General features: G+C 37.9%; 1 protein-coding gene across 7 annotated transcripts in view; it reads right to left on the bottom strand.

Annotated features, from left to right (window-relative positions):
* The window catches only part of LOC138814056 (Krueppel-like factor 12), a 713,678-nt gene that overhangs the window by 119,251 nt on the left and 570,637 nt on the right, over positions 1–23,790 (bottom strand). For all 7 annotated transcript variants that reach the window (XM_070002854.1, XM_070002850.1, XM_070002849.1 and 4 more), the window contains one exon: positions 22,899–23,445. In XM_070002854.1, the coding sequence (XP_069858955.1) occupies positions 22,899–23,445 (547 nt within the window). The remainder of the gene's footprint in view (positions 1–22,898; positions 23,446–23,790) is intronic.

Genomic DNA, 23,790 nt, shown 5'->3' with positions numbered 1-23,790 from the left:
ATAAAAATCACAGCTCTGCTTTTATAGACTCCTGCCTTGTCACTCATAACCATCAGTTGAGTTTTGTACCTCCAATTCTGCTTCCTCCTCTGCTCCAGCTATTGTTAGGAGTAAAGGAGCATGCAGCACAGGTACCATTCTTTAGCCATCTTCTTGCCTTACACTGTTTCCAAGTTCTTCACCATTTTCTGGACTATTCTAGTCAAGCAGTTTTCATTTCAACAGATTTTACTCAACTGAAATGCCTGACAGGGCCAGAACCCATACTAAGTAATATATCAAAGGTCTCGTCCTTCCCTTCCCTTCCCTCCTCCCTTTTTGTGTGCCAGTATTGAGTCTTGAACTATGGACCTTGTACTCTCATTTGGCTTTTGTGCTCAAGGCTGACACTCTATCATGTAACCCACAGCTCCACTTCTGGATTTTCAGTGGTTAATTGGAGATGAGAGTTGCATAGATTTTTCTGCCTTGCTGGCTTTGAACCATGATCCTCAGATCTCAGCCTCCTGAGTAGCAAGGATTATACATGTGAGCCACCAGCAAGCTTCAAACACTTTTTGCTTGATCTGAAGTTTCATTTGTACTTTCAGTCAAGAGAGTTATTGGACACTTACAAGGTGTAAAACCCTCTTCTGGGCACTGCAAAATGCAGTGATCTGAGTAGATTACAACTCCTGCCTTCACATTGGATGTAATAGTAAATTAATGAAGGACAACACATACTGTATCAAATAAGATAAATGCCAGCATAGGTACACAGGAGTCACTGAGAGCGAGGCAGACCATGTCAGTGAGGGTGGCCAAAAAAGGTCTCCTGTGAAGGACTCTGAGAGCAGAATCCTGAAGAAATGGGGTGAAAAGGGCTTGCAGATGTGGGCAGATGTTCTGATGTGGAGATGAAGGCCATTCCAAGAACAGCACACATTACAGTCCCAAAGCCCCTAAGGTGGGTACACATATGTTTTCTGTGTCTCAGAAGCTGCCTGAGGCTGCAAGCAGAGTTAACAAAGGGAGAAGGAAGCGTCCCAGGACAGAAGGGACATGCCCAGAACTGCTTTTGAGTTGTGCTCAAAGCAGTGAGAAGGGAAGTCACTGGACAGTTCTGAGCAGAAAAATGACAAGAGCTGAATTTTGTCATCTGGTAAAGATGCCTCTGGCTATCTATGTGCCTAGGGACCTAGCTGGAGAGAGACACATGGGAATCATCAGTGACATTAATATTATGTAAAAACCCCAGTAGCTGTTTCCTCTTCCGTTACTACTTCCTGCTAGTTGCACAATGTAGTAAATTAAATTCAGGACTTTATCACATGAAGGGTGACGAAGCAGGCACTTCATCAGATATTTGCATAGTTGACATTCTGAGCTCATATGGTTTTAAAAATATCATCAGTTGTTCAAATACATGGCTATGTTTCTAGTACATCAAGATCTAGGATGAGACAAACATCTGTGAGTAAATAAAGCCTGACTCAAAGCATGGTGAACTCTGAGAAGGACCAATTTTGCAGGGCCTCAGTTTGCTTCACTCTGTGGTGCGTGCGTGCGTGCGTGCGTGCGTGCGTGCGTGCGTGCGTGCGTGCGTGTGTGTGTGTGTGTGTGTGTGTGTGTGTGTGTGTGGTGTGAAATCTGCACCAAAGTTGTATTCCTTGGGCTTTTTTGCCTAAGGCCAATGCTCTACCACTTTTACCACTCCTCCCCTTTTGGCTTTTTAGTGGTTAATTGAAGAGTCTCATGGACTGTTGTACCCAGGCTAGCTTTAAACCTCAATGTTCAGATCTCAGTCTCCCAAGTTGATAGGAATATAGGCATTTCAACTTCTCCAGTTTCAATTTCTATCTCAGCAGAAATGCCTACTAGATCTATAGTCCCAGCTTTAACCTCACCCCTCAACCCCGGACTCATACTTCCTACATACATCCAACTGATGAAATCTTTATCAAAAGTGTTAGAACTCATATTAAATTCAAGTCCTATACTTGCTCTTGAGTCTGGGTTATAGCCAATATCTTTGTCATGTTCCTCTTCTCCCAGGTTCCAGACTCTTCACTCATTTCACTTGTTTCTGCCAAATGCTCATTTAAATCAGCTAGTAATCGCTCTTGCCTTCCCTCACGTTACTCAACACCCTGCTACCTAAGTACCTTTCTCTCATATGGCAATTCTGTGTAGGTGGCTGTGTGAATCTAAGACTTTCCTAAAACATCTCCCTTACTGCTGAAATCCTTAAAATTTCCCCACTACTTAACATATCAGGTTCAAACACTGTTTACAATACTTCCCTAACTTATCTTTCATTCGTAAATCTTACGAGTCTAATCGCTACTGCTGGTTAATGTAGCTTTCTATAAGGCTATTCCTTTCCCTTCTGCACATAATTCAACTAATTCAAACCTACCTTTCCTATGGAATATCTTTCTCACGAACCTTCCTTTCCCTTTCTGATTCAATGCAGGCTCTACTGTGCTTTCCATTTAGAGAATCTTGTGGCATTTTTGTACTTTCCTTTGTGAATTGTTAAGTACACACTTAGTTGACATTATTCTGTTGGACAATAGGTGCAGAGGTCATCTCAATTGTGCTCCTTGTATACTTGTAAATGTACTAGTTAATGATGATGATGGTGGTAAGAGATGCAGAATTCTACTTAAAACAATCCCAGGGGCTCCCATTTGACAAGAGAGTGTAATATAATGCTAAAAGTGTCTAATTCACATTTTATTTCGAAAATCACATTCTGACTCACCTTCTAATATTAACACTTGTGGAAGAGAAGTCACAATCATTAAATCTCTATTACTCTGGAAACTCACAGAGTATTTTACACTTTTTTAGTTTCAGCAGGCCATGGGCTGACAGAGAAATAAAAATATTTCATAATTTTTATTCACTTTCCAGCTAAATTACATTGAACAGGTTTCCCTTTCCTTTGAGGGACTCAATTACAAATATCTCCACATCCTTCTCATTTACTTTGGGATTCATATTTGTTGTAATTATCTCAACAGCAAGTGGGCTTCATTTTTCTAAAACATCACAACAGAAACTGCAATTTATTTTTATTTTTATTTTTTTGGTGAGCAGTGTCCCTTAGCTATTTTGCTCAAGGATGGTACTCTACCAGATGAGCTAAGCTCCACTTTTGGCTTTTTGGTGGTTAACTGGAAATAAAACTTTTGTGAACAATCCTGACAGGACTGGCTTGGAACCATGATCCTCAGAAAGCAGCCTCTTGAGTAGATAGGATTACAGGCATGAGCTATTAGCACCTGGCTGAAACAACACAATTGTTTGAAAAGCTAAAATGAATACAGACTTATCTTTTGTTCCCTGGAAGTTTGTCTTAAAGAACAAAAGGCATTTATGATCTTTTTAAAATATTTTTTTGTTGTTCGTGGGGCTTGAACTCTGGGCTTGGGCGCTGTCCCTCAGGCTCTTCAGCTCAAGGCACACGCTCTACCACTTGAGCTACAGCGCCACTTCCAGTTTTTCTAGTGGTTTAATGGAGATAAGAGTCTCACGGACTTTCCTGCCCAGGCTGGCTTTGAACCTCGATCCTCAAATCTCAGCCTCCTGAGTAGCTAGGATTACAGGTGTGAGCCACTGGTGCCCAGCAGCATTTATGATTTTTTTAAGTTCATAAAAATTGAATGAATGAATGAATAAATGAATGAATAGGCATTTCCTTCAGGCTTGTGTTCTCCATAATTCCCTGGGCTTCAGAGGATCCCTGGATCTCACAGCTCAGGATTTCCCAAGCCTTCCCACCCAAACTGTCCCACACAGTTGGCTCATGAGAGCTACTCAAGCGCAAGCTAAGCAGCTCCAAGTGATTTACTCAAAACTGAATCCACTTCAGGCACAACAGATTTATAATAATTAATAATAAAGTGATTTTGTGGTGAGCACATATAGAACTAATGAGATCACCAAACTCATATTCATGTATCATGCTGTTTTTATTCACTTATCTCATGGCATTAGTATTTTTGCACTCCCTGTGTTTACTTTCTGATTTGGGGACTGGAGAAAATTAAATCCTTTAAGACACAAATTGAGAACTGTAATAATAATAGTAATGATGATGATATAATAAAATGATTAATTATTTAACACTTTATGTTATTTAATTTATTCATTATTTTAATAATATTTAATTGCTTAATAATTTTTAAGTAATAATTATTATTACTATTGTATTATTTAAATACCACTGAATCATGGCCCTGCTTTAAAGTGTTTCAGATACAAGAAATAATTAAGAAGGAACATATGTATAGCCAAAGATTGTGTGAGTTACTAGGGAAAGGCTTAGAATGCACCTAATTTGTAGAGCATTTGACTAGCATGGCCCAGATCATGGGTTTGGACACTAACATCACAATGTATGTATAAACATTAAAAACAAAAAGGTTAAGAGATGACATGCAGAACTATTGTTACACTGAGAATCACTACAACTGTGTTCTCTCCATTGCTTCAAATATTTTCTTCTCTATTCCTCATTCCAAACTTTACTGAAATTGACTGCAACTGTCATTTTAAAAGACAAGTCTTGACTTCTCTTTAGAAATAAAGTAGACCCATGCCATTCTTAAAGATACAGCTGAATGTAAGGACTGAGAGGTATTTGGGTGTTCCTGCCATTTTATCCACTTTCTTGGGGGCTGTGGCAACTGGGTTCTTCCTATGGTTCTTGGATTCTCAGTTTAGGTATGGTTTCTTGGCCTTTATTGTGGTGTTGTTGGCTTTCTATGTGTAGAACATCTTTAAGAATCTTTTGTAGGGCTGGTTTGGTGGAGATGTATTGTTTCAGTTTTTCTTTGCTATGGAAGGTTTTTATTTGGCCTTCAGTTATGAAGGAGAGTTTAGCTGGGTACAGTATTCTTGGTTGATAGTTGTTTGTTTTTAGGGCATGGCATACATCATTCCAGGCTCTTCTTGCTTTAATTGTCTCTGCTGAAAAATCTGAGGTGATTCTAATTGGTTTCCCTTTATAGGTGATTGATCTTTTCTCCTTGACAGCTTTAAAGGATCTTTTCCTTGGTCTGAATTGATCCTGTGTGGATTATAATGTGATGGTGTGATGTCCTGTTCTGGTCTGGTCTATTTGGGGTTCTAAAAGCTTCTTGTATCTGAATAGGCCTATCTTTTTGCATGTTTGGGAAGTTCTCTGCTAGGATCCTGTTAAACAAATTTCCTAGACCATTAACTTCTGTTTCTAGGTGCTCCTCTCCACCCATTATCTTCAGATTAGGCTTTCTGAAGGTGTCTTCCAGATGTTGAGTAGATTTATCATATGTCAAAAACGAATTTTACAACTCTGGGGAGGGGGGAAGGGAAGGGATGGGAAGGACAAATAAAGAAGGAGGCAACAATGCTTGATAAGAAATGTACTCATTATCTTGCCCATGTAATTGTAACCCCTCAGTACGGTATTTTCACAAATAAAAAAAATGAGATCTCAGCCAATAAGACAATTTCTTCAAACACACAGAAAATCTGAGCCAAGATTTGAGTTTGAATCATTTGTCACTAGCCTGTTGTAAAGGTTTTTTTCTACTTACTACACACTGTGTTGAAAATGAACTGGACAACTTGTGAGTGAGGATGGGAGGAAAATTGGGATAAAGTGAGGGAAGAGAGGACATTATTCAAAAAGAAATGTACTTATTACCTGACATAGAACTGTGTAACCCCGCTATACATCACCTTTATAATACCAATCAATCAATCAATCAATAAAAAGATTGGGCTGAAGACCATCAAAACCCTTGACTTTGTTTACTGATGTGCTGTTGAACCTCTTACTTCTATTTGAGTGTATCTCTTTATCTCAACCCTTAGCCACTGGTTTTTCTCTGCCCATGGTCTTGAGGATAAGCGCTTCTGTTTCTGTCTCTATCAAGAATGATGTTTTTCTTCTTTTCCTTTTCCATGATGCTGAGGAATCAAACTTAGGGCCAAGAACATGCTAAGGAAGTGTCTCAGGCTGAGGTATAACCCAACAGTCCCATGTGACCACCCAATGCTGACTGCATCACATTAAAGCAAAACAAAACAAAACAAAACCAACGCTTTATGGAAAGTTCTTGTTGAGGGATTGATATGCATACATATAGAAGCCTTTCCACCAATCTTCTCGCGAGAGGGTCTGTGTGGGCCACAAACAACACACAGCATTACTGATTTAAGCCTTGTGCTGTACAACGCACTTATATACCAACTCCCAAATACGTGACTTCACACTTGCATCCTAACAAACATATACACCCCAGAACAGAAACCCAGAGAAAGCAGGCATCTCAGATGTTATGTGACAGCCAGGGGCCGGTGGCTCACGCCTGTAATACTAGCTACTCAGGAGGCTGAGATCTGAGGATCGAGGTTCAAAGCCAGCCCGGGCAGGAGAGACCGTGAGACTCCTATCTCCAATAAACCACTAAAAAAACCAGAAGTGGCTGAAGTGATAGAGCACTCATCTTGAGCTGAAGAGCTGAGGGACAGTGCCCAGGCCCAGAGTTCAAGCCCCACAGCCGCCAAAAACAAACAAACAACAACAAAAAAAAAAACAGATGCTATGTGACTACCAATGTCCATCATGTTAACATCCCAAATAACTATGTAAAAATTCTCATTCTGCCAGGTGATCAAGGGCTCTGAGAACTCCGCACGTAACACATACTAGTGGCACTGGGTTAGGGGAGAACATAAGATGTAAAGCATGTGGCAAACTTCTTGGCTTTGCGCCGGCTTTACACAAACTTCTGTCTGAAAGCCCCTCCTGCTTCTGAGAGTAGTAAATTCCTTAATAAGAAAAAAAGGCTAAAAATGTAAGAGATCATAGCTTTTTTGACTTCCGACATTCAGATTTTATTTAGTTTTGATAAATAAACCAGAGAGCAACAAAGAAAATAAATGGGTACTAAGTATAATTACATGTTTGTGTAAATAACAGGAAGATCCTTTTATGCTATTCTCAGTAAGTCGTACAATGTAAGGAATAAAAAGTTTACAATACTAAGTGAAGAACTCATTTCTTTCTAAGTACAACAGTTTCTATGCCCCATGGCATGGCTTGAATGGAAGGGTGCCTACCAAATGCACGTGCAATGTCGTGAGTTCTAACCCCAGTACTGCACAAAACAAAAATAAGTACAATAATTTCTAAAAACTGGCACCTTATTTATATGAACACCCATTTCCCATTTTCTCTGTGTGTATGTGTCCATTTACACATATAGACATAAGCCTAAAGAAGCTGGAGTAGAAAGTTCTACTTCAAAAATATTCTGCCATTCTCAATTTTGATATGGACAGTGCATTAAAATGCCTGGTTGAATAGTTGTGTTTTTGTAACTGACAGCTTGGACTGATGTACAACAGCAATAAAGAAGGTCATATTTCTTCTATCTTTTCTGAAATAAGGTATGGAATAAGTAAATAGACGTGAGGAACGGAGTCGATCTCTAGCACACACTTTTCCTTGTTCAGGATGATTGTATTCTCAATGTTTGTCTTAATTATCGAAGTAGAGCAGAGCACTGAAAAATAGTTAATAATCATTCACAAGCTCATTTAGATTTATGAATGGAAAAACTAAGCTTCCATTTACAAAATGACACAGGTACAATTGTTTAAGTTTTCACCGAAAGGGAGATTACCTTTAAGTATGAAGGGCTTATTATGTGATTAACATTAAAAATGATCACAATTGGCCAAGAAGGCAGAAAAAAAAAAAGGACCTCTTAATGGTTGTACTAGTTGCAAGGTAGATAATGAGATAATAAAACACATAATTGGAGGTTATACTACCTTGATTACTGCAGATTATACCAATGGGCACAATAATGCTACTAAATAGTGCATCGCCAGCTACCACTCACACTTGTTAGATGATAAACGGCTTGTTTTACTAAAATCATGACTTTGGGGATACAGAACGTACTCGAACATATCATAACAGTAATATCTCTTGGACAGCATTTAAAGCAGTTTACTCTTAACCTATGTAAAAGAACTACAAAAACAAAAACACAAAAGAATCTGATTTTAAAAAACAACAACAACAACTCTTTATATGAAGCTATTCTCCAGAATCAAATATATCATGTTGGGAATTTGCTTTCCATTTTTGAAGAAAGCTCCTCTGAACATCTGCGTTTTGTTAGCCAGGAGAATTCTCAAACTGTAATGTTCTAATGATTATTAGCTATTGGCTAGTGCTCAGGACTTTATTGAGCTCATTAATGTTAGAAAAATAAATATAACAGTAATAATAAATGTTGGCCATGTCTTTGTGTTTTTCCCGTGTGTGTGTGTGTGTGTGTGTGTGTGTGTGTGTGTGTGTGTGTTGTGGAAAATAACCACCATTAGAGAGAGGCAGACTAGAAGAAGCCTGTCTGTGTTTCATGCATCTTTTTAAATTTTTTAATAATTTTTTGCTCAAAAGAGCTCCAGGCAGGGGCAAGAAATGTCTTAAAATGACACAGATGTTGATATCTGAAGCTCAGTGAACCACACTTTGACAAAATTTCCCTACACCTCGAAATGTTAACCTACAGCTGCAGGCTGTTGGTTCTCATGCTGCAAGATGGTAGAGAAATAGAAACATAAAACAGTACACTCTAATGTCAATATTTAACTACATGGCATTATTTCATGCAATTCCCCTGAAATTCACACACAATTGGTGTTACATGCACATATTTCCTATATTATTAGCTTTATATTTTCACACAAATGATTTTGAAATACAGTTTTGCATTTAGTTTAATGTTACCTTATTTGGAGAAATATGAAGTTGGGATACTTAATACTGAAAAAAATCTCCATATAATTAACATATGCAATGAAGTGTCAAGTATGACTATGGAAAATGGCTCTGAAATATTATAAAATGTGATTTAATTCAAGGTGTTGTGCCTTTAAGGAGTAGAGGAGGCTATTGGACTATCAGTTTCCTTATCTATACAAGACAGGCAATACTATATAAATATTGGTTATTGTAGAGCTTAAAAATAACATATGTAAAGCACAAAAGAATGTATATCCAATAAAGGTTAGTTACTATTTCAGTGATTTAAATAAATATCTTCCTAAGATTAATTACATACTTTGCGGCCTTCTTCAACTAGACTGACAATAATTTAACCTTTCTTTCATTACTAATGGCCTTTACTTCCAAAGCAATTATGATGCTGTAATAAAGTATTTATCTCCAAGGACTTAAGGGCCATGTAAGCCTATTTGATTTCCTGCAGAAAGACCTTGCTGTAATTTTTCAAGTTATTACTTTAAGAATTTTGACATCTTTGTTTAAAATTTTGACACTTTTTGCCCTTAGATCCCTATAGACAAAGGGAATTTTCTCAATCTGGGTAGGGGTATGTGAGCATCTGGATATTGAACAACCTGTAAACTGATTATGCAAAAATCAGAGTATGTGTGCAAGTGTGTGCATTTTTGTGTGTGTATGTGCAAGTCCTGGGGCTTGAACTCAGAGCCTGTGCTCCATTCTTGAGTTACTTTGGCTAATAGAGCTCTACAACTTGAGTGACAGCTCCACTTCTGGATTTTTTAGCATTTTATTGGAGATAAAAAGTCTCACAGACTTTCCTGCCTAGGTTGACTGAGATCCTCAGATATCAGCTTCCTGAGTAGCTAGGATTACAGGAATAAGCCACCAGCACTTGGTTTGTTATATTTTTCTTCTGGTAAGGAAAACTACAGAATGCAAAATCTACCAAATTATCAAGGCTGATAAATTCATAAAACTCTACTGAAAAAAAAATTTAGAGGTCTTGAGTTAAATAATGAAAGACAGAAATATTCTTTTATTTTTTTTTCTTTGTTATTTTTCTGCCTATGAACAGCTAGAAAATTGTGTTCAGAAAGAAGGCAAGAAATAGATCTAAGCCAAGAGCTAACAGCTTTGGAAAGTGAGTGGATTCAGGTCCTTCCCATAGGTAACATATAATACATATCACACATGCAATATATGTTTTATATCATATAAACTATGTGTATGTGAGAACATACCAACCTGGATGCTTCAGAAAAGTGGTATTATTCTGCAACCTTTACACACTGTCCATGTTTGGCCCTTAATATTGACTCTCTTCTTGACCTAGCGTATTCCCATCTACTACTCTGCGTATTAAGAGCCAAAGTCCTCTTCAACTCTCACCTCCAGTGCTAATTAGTCTGTCTTCACTAGAACAAATAACTTCCCCCACAGTTTAGTTCATATTCCTTGAGGATTTATGAGCTGGTCTCCAGAAGGTTTCCTCTTTCTCTATTAAAGAGGCCCTGTGTTAGACTAGTGCTGGTTAGGAGGCTGAGATCTATGGGTTGTGGTTTGAAGCCAGCCAAGGCAGAAAAAGACGGTGGAAACTCTTCTCTCTACCCACCGAAAAACTGGAGGTAAAGCTGTGGCTTAAGTGGTAGAATGTTAGCACTGAGAGGGAAAATTAAAGGACAGTGCACAGGCTCTGAGTTGAAGCCCCAATATTGGTATGTATGTACACACATGTGTACCCACCCCCATTACCCTCCCCCCACCCCCCTCTCACCCCTCACCCCCCCCCCCCCCCGTTTACAAAGGAAGAACTGATTGAAAACATTCACTTCTGACAAATGCCACTCTAGAGATAGTGAGGAAAGCCCTCGAATTTACCACAGGAGAAACGAAAATGCATTCAAGAAATTGACAATTCCTTCTAACCACAGAAAGGATTAGAAGCAATTGTCCCAACACCATTTGAGATGTGTGCTTGGGTTTACTTAACACACCATTCAGACTGAGACCAAATCATCGCTTTATGGGAACAACAAATGGAACCACCACAGTAAGCTCAGCATTCTTTCTCTCACAGACAGATTTAACTTCATGGTGAGAGTTAAAGTAGCATTTTTCTTTTATTTAAGGTTTGTTAAGTGAAGTGAAATTTATGTTTTTCTAATACGTATCGCGGCCACCAAAAACTGATTGTTCCATTATCAGCACTTAAATCAAAACAGCTTGCTATCTGGAAGAGACAGAAGAACTGGTCCATTTATTTCATAAAACTTTATGTACAAAGAGACTGTGTCTATGAATTTAATGGACAGAATATAGAGTCTGGCGTGGTAATTTTTATTACAATTTATGGTGGGATTATCCATACTCCACAGTTTCCCGATTTTATAGTAGGATGATGCTGACACAGATAACGACAGTTGACTAGAAGGCATAACTTGTTTCATCCTGACTGAGAAATGAAAATGGCATTACTGTCATATGAGAAACCTAGCTGATTCGATTAATTGCCTGGGTCTAATCAAAGCCATTATTTGTCCTATGATCACAGGCAAGCTATTTAACCAGAGAATGGAAGAGTAAAGAAATGACAATTTTCATATGGCACTGTCTCTCCATTGCAACTGGTTGGATTATTAAGACTGCTTAGGGCTGGACACTGGTGACATGCTTGTAATCCTAACTACTCAGGAGGCTGGGATCTGAGGATCAAGGTTCTAAGGAAGCCTAGAGAAGGCAAGAGCTACTTATCTCCCAATTAATCAGTAAAAACTGGAAGTAGAGGTGTGGTTCAAGTGGTAGAGCACCAGCCCTGTGTGAAAGAGTTAATCAGCAAGAACACCAGGTCCTAAGTTTAAGTTCCAATACCTGTGTATGTGATCGTGCATGTACATACACACACAAACACTACAAACTCGAAAAAAAGCACTCTTTGGAAGCCATATGAATATGAGTGTTTATCACCTTCAGGGATTGAGCTCCAAAAATTATTAAAACCTAAGTTATATCAAGCATTTATAAATGTACCATAAAGCATTATTCGCTAATATGAAGCATTTGGAAAACAGCAGAAATAATACATATCCAAGAATACCAGAGCACTAATTACAAATGGGTCATTGACATAAGGCAGTAATAGTTTGAGAATGGTGTCATTTCCTTCTGAAAACACTTGAGTGTTCACTATGTGGTGTGTGTTTGTGTATGTGTGTATCTTGAAATTTGGTGTGTATATGCCTGGAAAAAGCAGGATTAAACCAGATTTTAGTGTTTGTTTGCCAGAGACACTTTCTCCATAAAAACGAGTATAACATTACCATGAAAATCCATGGCATCCACTCACACTGGGGTATACAGGATACAGGAACTTTACTCGCTTTATGTGGTTGCATTTTCTTCTCTGTAATTCAAGGGTATCAAGCCACAACATTTCTAAATATCTCCTATAAAACACTGTACACATCTGCAACCTATAATTATTCACTCATGTTCATCTACCCATTCTTTTAATAAATATTTATCATGCATTTACTAATGCTATACAAAAGTGAGTGAAATAGGATGAACAGGACTCAGAAGGTTACTTTCATGAGACAAATTTTAGTAAAGAATTTTGGGAGCATTCCAAATTTTTTCATCATAGCAATAAGAATTTATAACATTAAAAAGCATTCGATACCCAGGTGCCAATAGCTCAATGTCTGTAATCCTTGCTAGTCAGGAGGCTGAGTTCTGAGGATCAGGGTTTGGAGATAAGGAGGGCAGGAGACGCTCATCTCCAAATAACCACCAAAAAAAAGCAAGAAGTGGAACTGTGGCTCAAGTGGTAACAGTGCTAGCCTTAAGCAAAAGAGACAATGCCCTGGCCCTGAGTTTAAGCCCCAAGAAGGGCACAAATACAAAAACACCACAAAACAGAACCAAAATTACATAAACAAATAGAGATCTTGTCAACAAAGAAGCTGATCCTCACTTTAGGAGGCCCTGCTAGGTAGGTCTTTCTATCCTCAGGAAAGTGAGCACTCCTATGATATAGGATGCTATTTCTTATCTAACTATCTCATTTCTACTAAACTCTAAAGTTCCTTGTTATTGAGGAAGCAGTTGCTATAACAAATTCAGCAAGACCAGCTCCCAGTTTTCCCATATTTATGAAACCTTTTTTTTATTTAACAATCTGTCCCATGACATAATTCTCTTTTAATTTTCATTTCTTTTCCATGACTTGCAGAACACTGATTTCCTTGCCTGGTTGGTTTAGCTCAATGAGACTCAATGACACACACAAGTTGATATACACAAGCTACCATTTAGCCATCTATCTATACTTTTAAAAAAATACTGTGCACAGATACACAGAAAGAACATTTAACATTTTAGTTAAACAGATTCAAGATGGAAAAGTTCAGGATAGGAAATATAAAGAACAAATAGAAATTTTACTGTTTCTTTCTGGATCAAATTAAATATAGTCCTTTAAAAGTTATTTCATATATGGGAACTCTAGAAACAGAGCAGGTTAATTAAATTTCTAATTCTGGTTTGAGTTTTTCTGAAATGGGGTTATTCCTTCCATTCCATTCTATCTTAAAGTATTTGGAACAACTCTGAACAATCCTACTAAAAATAAATAATGATAATAACTAGGTTATTGAGTCCCTTTTTCCATTTTCTAAAATTCTGCCACAAGGTGGCAGTACAAAAACTCTCTTTTTCAAAATAGGTTTTAATATGACTTCTGGGATAGGTGATTCTGTGATGTATGCAAGAGAAAGAAGAATCAAGATTCAGAAAAGGGTAAAATAGTAGTGCATGCAAGAGAAAAAAGAATGAAGATTCAGAAAGGGGCAGAACAGTGAGGGAGGGAGGGAGGTAAAGAAAGGATAGGAAAGTAGAAGAGGAAAGGAAAGCTGGGGTGAGAGGTCAGGGAAAAGGTGGCTGAATCAAGGTGAGCACCTTAACAGTAGGTGCCCTAGAAGAGGGAGGAGCAGCATTCATGGTGATATAGCTCTGCTGAACCCTCTTTCAAGCATTCTCAATGGAAAGTACCTATACTTGGACCTATAGGAAAACCTACACTATTCAGTGTGACCGAACACATGACGTACACACACCATCACCCACATTTGCATGTGTGTAAATACAAATATGTTAACCACAGGTTTCATGAAAACAGGTTTAAATAAATCTATTCCATTCTATCTGACTTCTTTAAAACTATGCATTGTGAACTACTAAATGTTCTCAAGATTCACCAACAAGAGACGACCCACAATGTAAATAGTGTTTCTCTGTACTATAAACTAAAATAGGCTTTTAAGAAGATATATTGTTTTTTAAATAAAACTTCCATTGCTGAGTATATGGTATATTCCTGGCTCATAAAAGTGGTTTATAAAACATTTGTTGAATAAATAACTAATCATGAGAGGGGAAAAAAGATGGTAGAGCCATCTAATCATGAAAAACACAATGGCCTGGGAGCAAACTCAACACAGAGGTGGCTGGAGAAAGACCCAAGTATGTAATTATTACACTGTATGTTGGTAGCTGTTCTTTTATTTAGTAGACAAACCAATATCAATTTGGTTTGTTTTACATAATACACAGCAAAGTACCCATTAATCAATTCTCCATTAATGATGGAAAAGAATGAAAGAGCTGAGAAAATAGTCACAAACTCTGGAAACAAGACCTGGGAAACAAGAATCACAGCCGTGGAGGTGTAAATTATTAAAAAGCCAATTTAAAATAGTGTTGGCAGTGATCTGAAAATCAAGTTTGCCTCAAGGGTTTTCTAACTCTTCCTTCTTTTTTACTAGCACACTGTATAAGTTGTGAGGTAAAGTGTTTATTTGCTAGTTAATTCTGTATGCATGTGCATGTTTCTTGCAATGAGTACAAATGTCTAATGGCATAAAAATAATTTTGATAATTTCAGTATAATAAGTAAAACTATAATTCCCTTGGTTTGTAACAGCACCTAGACTACATGACATTGGAAACATTAAGTTTAAGAATATTAGGAGAGAAAATCATTGTTTGTTCAAAATAGAGTTATTAAAAAACCTAAAGATACTATACATCAAAATCCAGGATGTCAAAGTACTAAATATTGGAGAAAATTTTTCAGTCATGGTTAAAAAAAAAAGTTACAGAGACTACATTAAAATTCTCTATTAGTTAAATGTAACATTTATGCAGAAATCTATTTAAGACATAAATGAGGTCTTTTGATTACAGGAGAAACTTGTCCCCGCAACTGAAAATAGTATGCATGACCATTTTATTCAGCTGCTCTTTAATATCACTTCATAACAAAACGAGCACAAAGTATATTCTGTCAACCTCTAGCTTTAGCTACTTTATCTGACAAATGGATTTGTTTCCACCAGTATTTCCTTAATAACATTTACCTTTTAAAATATATCACTGCAGCTACATACTCTTTCCTCTCTGTGTTCTTTTTCTTCTTTTTATTTTTATTTGCTATTTAAATCAGCAATGTGAAGAAGCCAGACAAACTCACTTTTTCGCATTTACAATCTGTGTAGAACTCACCCACAAGTTTCTGTTTTACACTAATTCTCTTAGAATAATACAGATTGCTTCTGTCTACTCAAGCAAGCCAGGTTAGTATCATGGAACCTCAGGACTAATGGCAGATGAAGCTGTGGAATCCTCAGATTGTAGATACTTCCGATAAACAAGGGCCCAGCAAAGCCAATTTTAGGTGAAATCTATTCAGCCTATGTGCATGCCCAGAAATGGGGGGTGGGGAGAGAACACAAAAAGTATTTCTATACCATGTTAAAAATCAGGTGAAAAACAAACCATAATAACCCACGAATAGTTAAAGCTGAGTTGTTGACACTTTTCTCTCACTAACAAACCCTCATTTTATAGAGATAATAGTGAAACACTCTAGTTTTATCCAAGTCCCTATTTAAGAATAATAAACTCAAACACAGTAATATTGCAGTCCTATTTCCTGATTAGTAGCAGCATTAAAAATGAATTAAAGGTCAGAGGTCAGAATTCATTAAAGGTCAGGATGACCTAGAGGGGTTTGTTCATAAAAAAACCAAATAATTAAAGTAATAGTTTGTACCTACTAGTTAGTACACACAAGAATAAATAAAAAGAAGAAATTTACCAAAGAAAGAAGTGGTAGTTCAGTCACACACAAGCCAAGACAACTGCACACAGAAGCATAGGTCAGCTGCCTGAACTATTCTGGTCATATGGACAGATGACACCAGGATTCCACCCAATGGTGAACTAAAAGAGGACAGGCATTTGTAAGGTAGACAGAAGAAGTGTGTCTGGGATAAGAACCAGGGCCTGAAGCAAGACCTACATAACCACAAGTCAGAAAGCTGACAAGAAGATGATGACACAATGAGATCTGAAATGAAGAAGGGCACAGAGTCTAACTCCAGGTGCACCCAATGCCTTTCTAACCATCGTCAGAACTCCAGCTAGCACTACAGCCATCCTTGCAATGACCATCTCTCCTTTCACAAACAGAAATGGCATAAGACTAAAAATACACTGTGGCTTCTTCCTGTAGGCTGCTGAGAAAAGCAACAGCCTGGAGGAAGAAAATGGGGTGTGAGTATTTCAAATCTGCCCATGCCACATCCCTTTGAATGGAGAGTTATGAAAATAAGGTATATTTTTGGAAGGCTTTTCACTGTGTGTCTACATCCAGATATAATAAGAAAGCAACACTCTTGGAAAGGAGTAATTAAAGAAATTCCACACCCAAACTAGGTTGATTTATTAACAGTAGAACCCCGTTGCTCTCCTTAGATCTTTTATTAGGAAAAATTATTTTATTTCAAGGATCTAATCACCCAATTGTTTTTAAGGCAAGAATAATACACTAATAACCTTGTTTTCCAAATATCACACTATTCTAAAAAAGTTTTAAGGGCTGGGAAGGAGGCTCAGTGGGAGAGTGCTTGCCTTGCATGCATGAGGCCCTGGGTTTAATTCCTCAGCACCACATAAGCAGAAAAAGCCAGAAGTGGTGCTGTGGCTCAAGTGGTAGAGCGCTAGCCTTGGGCTGCAGAGCTGAGGGACAGCGCCCAGGCCCAAGAGTTCTGGCCCCACAACCAGCAAAACCAAACCAAACCAAACCTTTTAATGCAAAACACATGTTTTTGCCTAAGTTTTATAGATCTGGCTTCTGGGTTTTGCATTTGAATGGAAGAAAATATGGCTGCATAGGAATTGTAGGTAAGATATTTTAAGATATTTCCTTCTAGTTAACTTATTTTACCAGAGTCATGTGGGTGATTAAGTATCGTTAGGGGAGCTAAGAAAATAATAAATAGGGAAAGGGGGAGGAGGAGAGAGAGGGAATGAGAGAGAGAGAAGAGAGAGAGAGAGAGAGAGAGAGAGAGAGAGAGAGAGAGAGAGAGAGAGAGAGAGAGAGAGAGAATCAGCATGAACTAATAAAAGAAAGGGAAAAATAAGAAAACATGGCAACAGTTAGACCCAGCCAGCTGTACGTGGAGTTTTGTAGATCTCACAGTTCCAGTTTCATGATCAACTGCACCCATGTCTGATTCCTGGGCATCAAGGTTGCCTTGTTACTCTGGCTAAATGAAGAAATGACCAATTCAGGCATCGAGATTCTCTATGGTTTAGCTATATAATTGGGCTTTCTGAAACTACATACTGTATTGACCTTTAAAAATCATCAATCCCTAAAATGGAATGCCAATTAGCATTAAAATGTAAAGTATGCCTTTAAAAATGACTACAAATTATTTTTGGGTTATGTTCTCATTTTAATTAATTTGTGCATTCCATTAGATAAAGAATGAAAATATTTGATTTTTATTCATTAGTTTTTGTATAGTTTTCATAATTATCAGTAGAATCCAAATTTTACTTAACTTTCCTTTTCAACTTTTCTTTCTTGATTCCATAATCATTATTTGGGTTAGTATCAATGGAACTCAAGTTTTACTTTATTTTTATACTTTTCCCTGTTCATTCTAGATCATTCCCTTTTGCCTTTTGCATTTTCTTTCATTTTTTTTCCTTATGTATCTTTGCCCAACAATTCCATCAATATAATAAATTGACTTCAGAATTCAAATTAATTACTGAATGATGTATAATCTAAGCAATAATATGCAATTAAGGGCTTTGCTTTCATAGTTCTTCTCCCTATAGAATTAGCCACAATTATCTACTTTCAACTCTACTATATTATTCTTGACAGTGCTGTCTCCCACCATTAAACTCCCTTGGTCGAGGGCCGAAATTATTGCATGTCTCCTACCACTGTAATTCTCTACAATAAAACGTTTATAATAAAACTACTCCTAAGAACTGTCTAGACTGAGTATCCCTTTCCTCTTCTATTCTTCTTCCTACCCTACTGGTCTGCTGTTTATCATTTCCCTGACCCTAACCCACAACCCAACCCACAACTTTATTCAGCTCCTCAGTAGTGACTGGTAACAACTGGCAACTTCTATTCTTTCATTCTCTACTTACATTCTTACATTCTTCTACTTCCTTCCATTGAAGATGGAATCCATGACTAGATCCCTCTTCTCTTTCTAACCTCCGGGGTTAGTGTCTGCCAAAGATCACAAGGACATTTGTATCCTCCTTGTGGGCCGTACAGAATTATCGGTACAGAGAGAGGGGTCGGCTGAGAACAGCCCCCTCATGTACCAAATTACTTAACTGACCTTCTTTGATCTGGCGTCATTCCCACCCTCTATTTTGAATTCCTCAGACTTTTGTGCTTTCCCTTCTCTGCTCTGATTCTCATCCAAGATGATTCATCAGTCCATAGCATGAAATATCTCATCTATCCCTAATGGATTTCAAGTTTAACTGACTAATCTAAGTACTTCCTTCCTTTGAGCCCCAGGCTTACTTGTCCAACTACCATTTCAAGCACTTTCTACTCAAAGACTCTACCTGCTGTGCCCCTGGCCTGGCCACTCCCCAGCCCTCATCTCCACCATTTCCTCTTGCTCACCCTCTCCAAGGAGAAGCCCACAGGCCTCCTTGTTGTTCATTATTCCCCATGCAGGTCACAGCCACTTGAGCCTCATCTTCAAATCTGAAGTTCTCTTGTTCTACAATGCCTTTCCCAAATATTATTACCTTAGCTATTTTTCTCAGAAAGGCCTTCCTTGATTAAAACTAAAATGACATCGTTCCTTTTTACCTTTCAATCCTTTTACCATTTCTTCCCAGAACACTATCTGACAAATATTGTCTGCCTCGAAAATGAAGTTTGGGGCAGAAGAGACATGCTCATCTTAGAACCTCAGCTCCTAGGATCATGCTTAGCATATAGGAAATGCACATGACTAATAGGAAGAAGAATTCTAACTCTTAAGGGTTGTATCGGGGTAATAATGAGCCAAGGACAACATAGCTGGTGATTTACTTACTCTCTATTTTTCTGCTTCTAGAAATCTGTTAAAAAAAAAAAAAAAAAAGAATCTCTAGAGAGATGTACCACAAACTTCCCAAGGCTAGACTGAAATTCCTGAAGTGATTATTACCAAGGCCAGATATTCCCTTGAGGATTTTGCTGATGGATATCAGGTCTCCACTTCTGTGGTAATACAGTCTCCCACACTGGGGGCTTGGTACTTCTCAAGATCACTTTGGCGGCTAAATACTTTTCCTTTGGATATCAAGTGGAAAAAGGTCTCCTCAGGAGACCTTCTTCTACATTCTCCTTCTCACAGCTTCATTCTAAATCGTGTTTATTTATTTACTCTACTTCAGAGAACGTCGTGCTATCTTTCTTTATCTCTGGTATTATACTCAAGGCCTCACTAAGATTAGCTGAGTGAGCTAACAACTTTCCTTTAGACTAATATTCATCATATTCTTGGATGGGCCAAGGTTCTACAATCATTAGAAAACATTTTCTACTCTTTTGTTACCTACGTATTGCTGGTGGAAGCTTTGTTCATTCAACACTTTAAGCCCTCACCACACCCTCCTTTGAAAGAAAGTCAGAGTGAAAACATTTCTTTCCAAATATTACAGCCCAGGTGAAAATACTCTTGTTAAACATAACTTCATCTATTGTTTCTCTTATTCATTTGACACTCATTAGACTTTAAACACTGTAAAACAGAAACAGCACCTGTTTTGTTCAACACTATGTTTAGAGTCAATAATGCCTGATAGGGATACATGCTAAATAAACATGCGAATGAACAAAGGAGTCAGTTCACAGAATGCATCAGTTTAGATATGGATATGTACTTTCACAGTTCCTAGTGTCAAGTGTCCTAGAGGGTCATCTAGTGTTCTATCAGAGACCAGATACCTTACACAAGCTTAAAAAGTAATTAGCCAGCATAATCACCTAATTCCCATGAGTTACATTTTTATGTTTTTTTTTATTATTATCATTGTGAAAATCCAAGTCTCCTATGGCATTCTCGTTCACTCATCTATTCCAGATGTATAAGTCTCACGTGGGAAGGGAAACAGGGAGTGCCTTTATCACCAGCCATTTCACTGCTGGCTGAATGCCTAACTGCACATGTGCAAATAAAGACCCGAGGAATTACTGAAATGCCCTTAGCTTTCTTTATTCTGTTGAGGTAGGCGAGCTTCCTCCATTAGACACTTTTACTATCATCTAATTCATCTCTAAAATAATAAAAGAAACTTGTAAAATGGCATAGTAATATTTGTAGAATATGGTCATTATAAAAACTTAATATAAAGTCATAAAAAGAGAAAAAAAATGAGATGATTCCAGACCATTTTTCCTACTAATCTCTAGTCCCTTATAATGTGTTATAGTAACAACTCCTCCCCTCTTCCCCAGGAACAGAACTTGGACGCAAAAGTCTGATGCTGTCATGCAAAGACTGGTACCCTACCACTTGAGCCAAACCTCCAGGTGTAGTTGTACTCACATTTTGAGAACCATTTCTTTTTTTTTTTCTTCCAGTCATGGGGCTTGAACTCTGGGCCTGGGTGCTGTCCCTGGGCTCTTTAGCTCAAAGCAAGCGCTCTACTGCTGGTTTTCTAGTGGTTTATTGGAGATAACAGTCTATCAAACTTTCCTGTCCGAGCTTGCTTTGAACTGTGATCCTCAGATCTCAGCCTCCTGAGCAACTAGGATTACAGGTGTGAGCCACTGGTGCCCGGCTTGAGAACCATTTCTATACCAACTTCTTGGGGTTGTTTTGGGTCTTAAAGTTCAACATGTTTATCTCCCCTACCAGTTCCTGTTTTTATTCTTGTACTTTGGGGGAGGGAAAAATAATAATGAAAGTAAGCAGACACTTACTTGGTACTTGATCAGTGCTTGATATTTTCATTTATGTTATTAACCTTCTCAGTAACCTTAGGATATATCAGATAATGATATATCCTATTGGTGGTCAGTTAGGAGTGAATGTCTACATCTCACATTTTCAAACTAAAATTCTAGAATCCTGAGATTAATTTTTTATACAAGGAACATAAAATTTATTGCAATGTTATGAAGAAACTCAATCTAGATTCAAAGAATAACTTGCCAATGGTAAATGCCCAGTTCTGTAACATAGGTTTGTAATATTTGTCTATCAAATACAATCTTTCTATACTGAATCCTACCTTATACAAGAAGCAAGAACATTATGTTTGTTAGCATTTTTAAGATGGTAGTTTATGTGTCCATCAATCCTATTGTAACTATGGGCTTCAGTAATAAAATAAAAGCAAAGGAAAAGGCAAAGAATCATTAAGCCATACCCAGTATCAACTCTAAGCTCTGAAGACAAGTTCCACATAAAGATCTTCAAGTTTAAACAGGAAGGAGAATCAAACATTAGGGGGTTTGGGTAAATAGGAAAGAAAGACAGACTGCATGATGATATTTCTTTTAATAAAAAGTAGGGAACAAAAGCAAAACAACCCCCCACCCACCCACCCATCCAAGGACTTAGGAGTAAAAAAGAACATCATGGTATCTGTATAATTATCAAATTTACTGAACTACCTAGTTATTTTTATACATAATCCTGTGGCAATTACCTACTTGCTTTTTAAACACCAGAAGAGACAATTAGCATTGCATTTAATGTAATAAGATATGGACAGTTAAGAATTTAACACAGATGACAAAAACTGAAGCTACATGATCCTTTAAGCCTAATACTGAACTTCAGGATTCTTACTATTTTTCTAGTGTCACAATACTAGAGCTTGAACTCAGGCCTGAGTTCTTGCTTAGCTTCCTGGTGCCCCAGGTTAATAATAGATAAGAATGTCTTAGCTTTGTGTGCCCCAGGCTGGCTTTGAACCATAATCCTCAGAATTCAGCCTCCTGGGTAGCATGCTAACCAAATTTCCAAGGCTCCTAAAAGTGAATTCTCAGGCTACAATTTCATGGAATTTTATACTTTTTCTATCTGAATAACTTCCAGTAAGAAAAAAAAAAAAGTAAAACAAAAATCCTTATTATCCATAAAAGAAAATTTCACATTGATCAAACCCTATGTGAAATTTTACTTTATACATAATTCCACTAACCACAGGACTGCCGTTTCCATTTGAGCATTTAATACTAAGCTTCATTTTGCAAATGGAGATATCTCCATTTTGACACTAAATGGACTGCCAAATAAAAACAGAGACTATATACATTTTTTAAATATACATAAACAATAGGCACCAGTGTTTCACACCTGTAATCCTAGCTACTCAGGAGGCTGATACCTGAAGATCAGGTTTCAAAACTAGCCTAGGCAAGAAAGTATGTGAGACTCTTCAATTAATCACCAAAAGGCAGAAATGGAGCTTCAGTAAAAGTGGTAGAGTGCTAGCCTTGAACAAAAATCCTTAGGGAGTCAGAAGGGTCCAGGCCCTGAGTTCAAGCCCTAGTACCACCTCCCCCCACCACGTACCTTAAAAAAATGCATCTATATGATTGAAATATCCCCAGTGAACTGTATTCAGTAACTCATCGTCCGTTCTTGTAGTTGTGTACAGAGCTTGAGTGTAATGTATGCATATAATTTATGTTCCAATGAATGACAAAGTCAATAGTTATCTCTAGTGCTATAATAAATCAAAGATTCATAGGTCTTACCTTTGCCATGGCTTCTCCCATCCTCCAGAAGGGGCACAACAATAGTGTTGTTCACGTTTCCAGGCGACCGTACAGCTGTATAGACAACAGGCACCGACTGTACCACCACAGGGATGCGGTGAACGTGACTCAGTTTGTTAGACTGTAAATTCATGGGACTTGAAGGCGGTACAGGATGGATAATGTGCAAAAACTGCTGGCCTCCCACACCAGAGGCCGAGGCAACAAGAGGTCCTGGAGTTAATACTGTTGATGAAGATGATGCTGAAGATACTGATGTGATAACAGTTGGGGATGAGGCTGGACGACTAGAAGAGGATGAAGAGGTTGAAGTAGACGACGGTGAAGAGGCAGACGCTGTCATGGAGACGGGGGAGGATGAAACGGCGGTAGGGGACGTCCTGGCTTTGTTTATAGACAAGTCCACGGGCTCAGTTTGTGTTTGGAAGTGATCTACAGGTAGTGCATCCTCCGGGGGCTCCCCTTTCACATTATTTAGTAACAGGGGGACAGCTTCCATATCGGGGTAGTTGTGGACGTTTGGAGACTGTGGGGAGAAAAATGGAACACAAATTTATCTTGGTGAATCTTACACGGTAAGAAATGCATGATTTATTACTTGTGTGTCTATTAATTTTTTTCCTTTTGTTCCTCTGGGACATGAGTGCATTCCTCAAACATTTGAAGAATTGTTCTGCAGCAGTCTCGGTGATTAACATGAAAGGAACAAAAGTATAAAACGGAGTGAGTCCAATCCTATGGAAAGAAACAAACATACTTGTTTAACATAGATTAAAGCTAGTGGCTTTACAGAAGAGAGAAGAGGCTGTAGGAATCTCACAATGAAGAGTACAATGACGTGAACTCAACCTTACAAAAACAAGCTTGCAAT

This window comes from Dipodomys merriami, unplaced genomic scaffold, assembly GCF_024711535.1.
Source record: "Dipodomys merriami isolate MVZ:Mamm:240054 unplaced genomic scaffold, mDipMer1.0.p SCAF_6, whole genome shotgun sequence".
NCBI classification, from domain to species: Eukaryota; Metazoa; Chordata; class Mammalia; order Rodentia; family Heteromyidae; genus Dipodomys; species Dipodomys merriami.
This window is presented reverse-complemented; position numbering and strand designations above follow the sequence as displayed.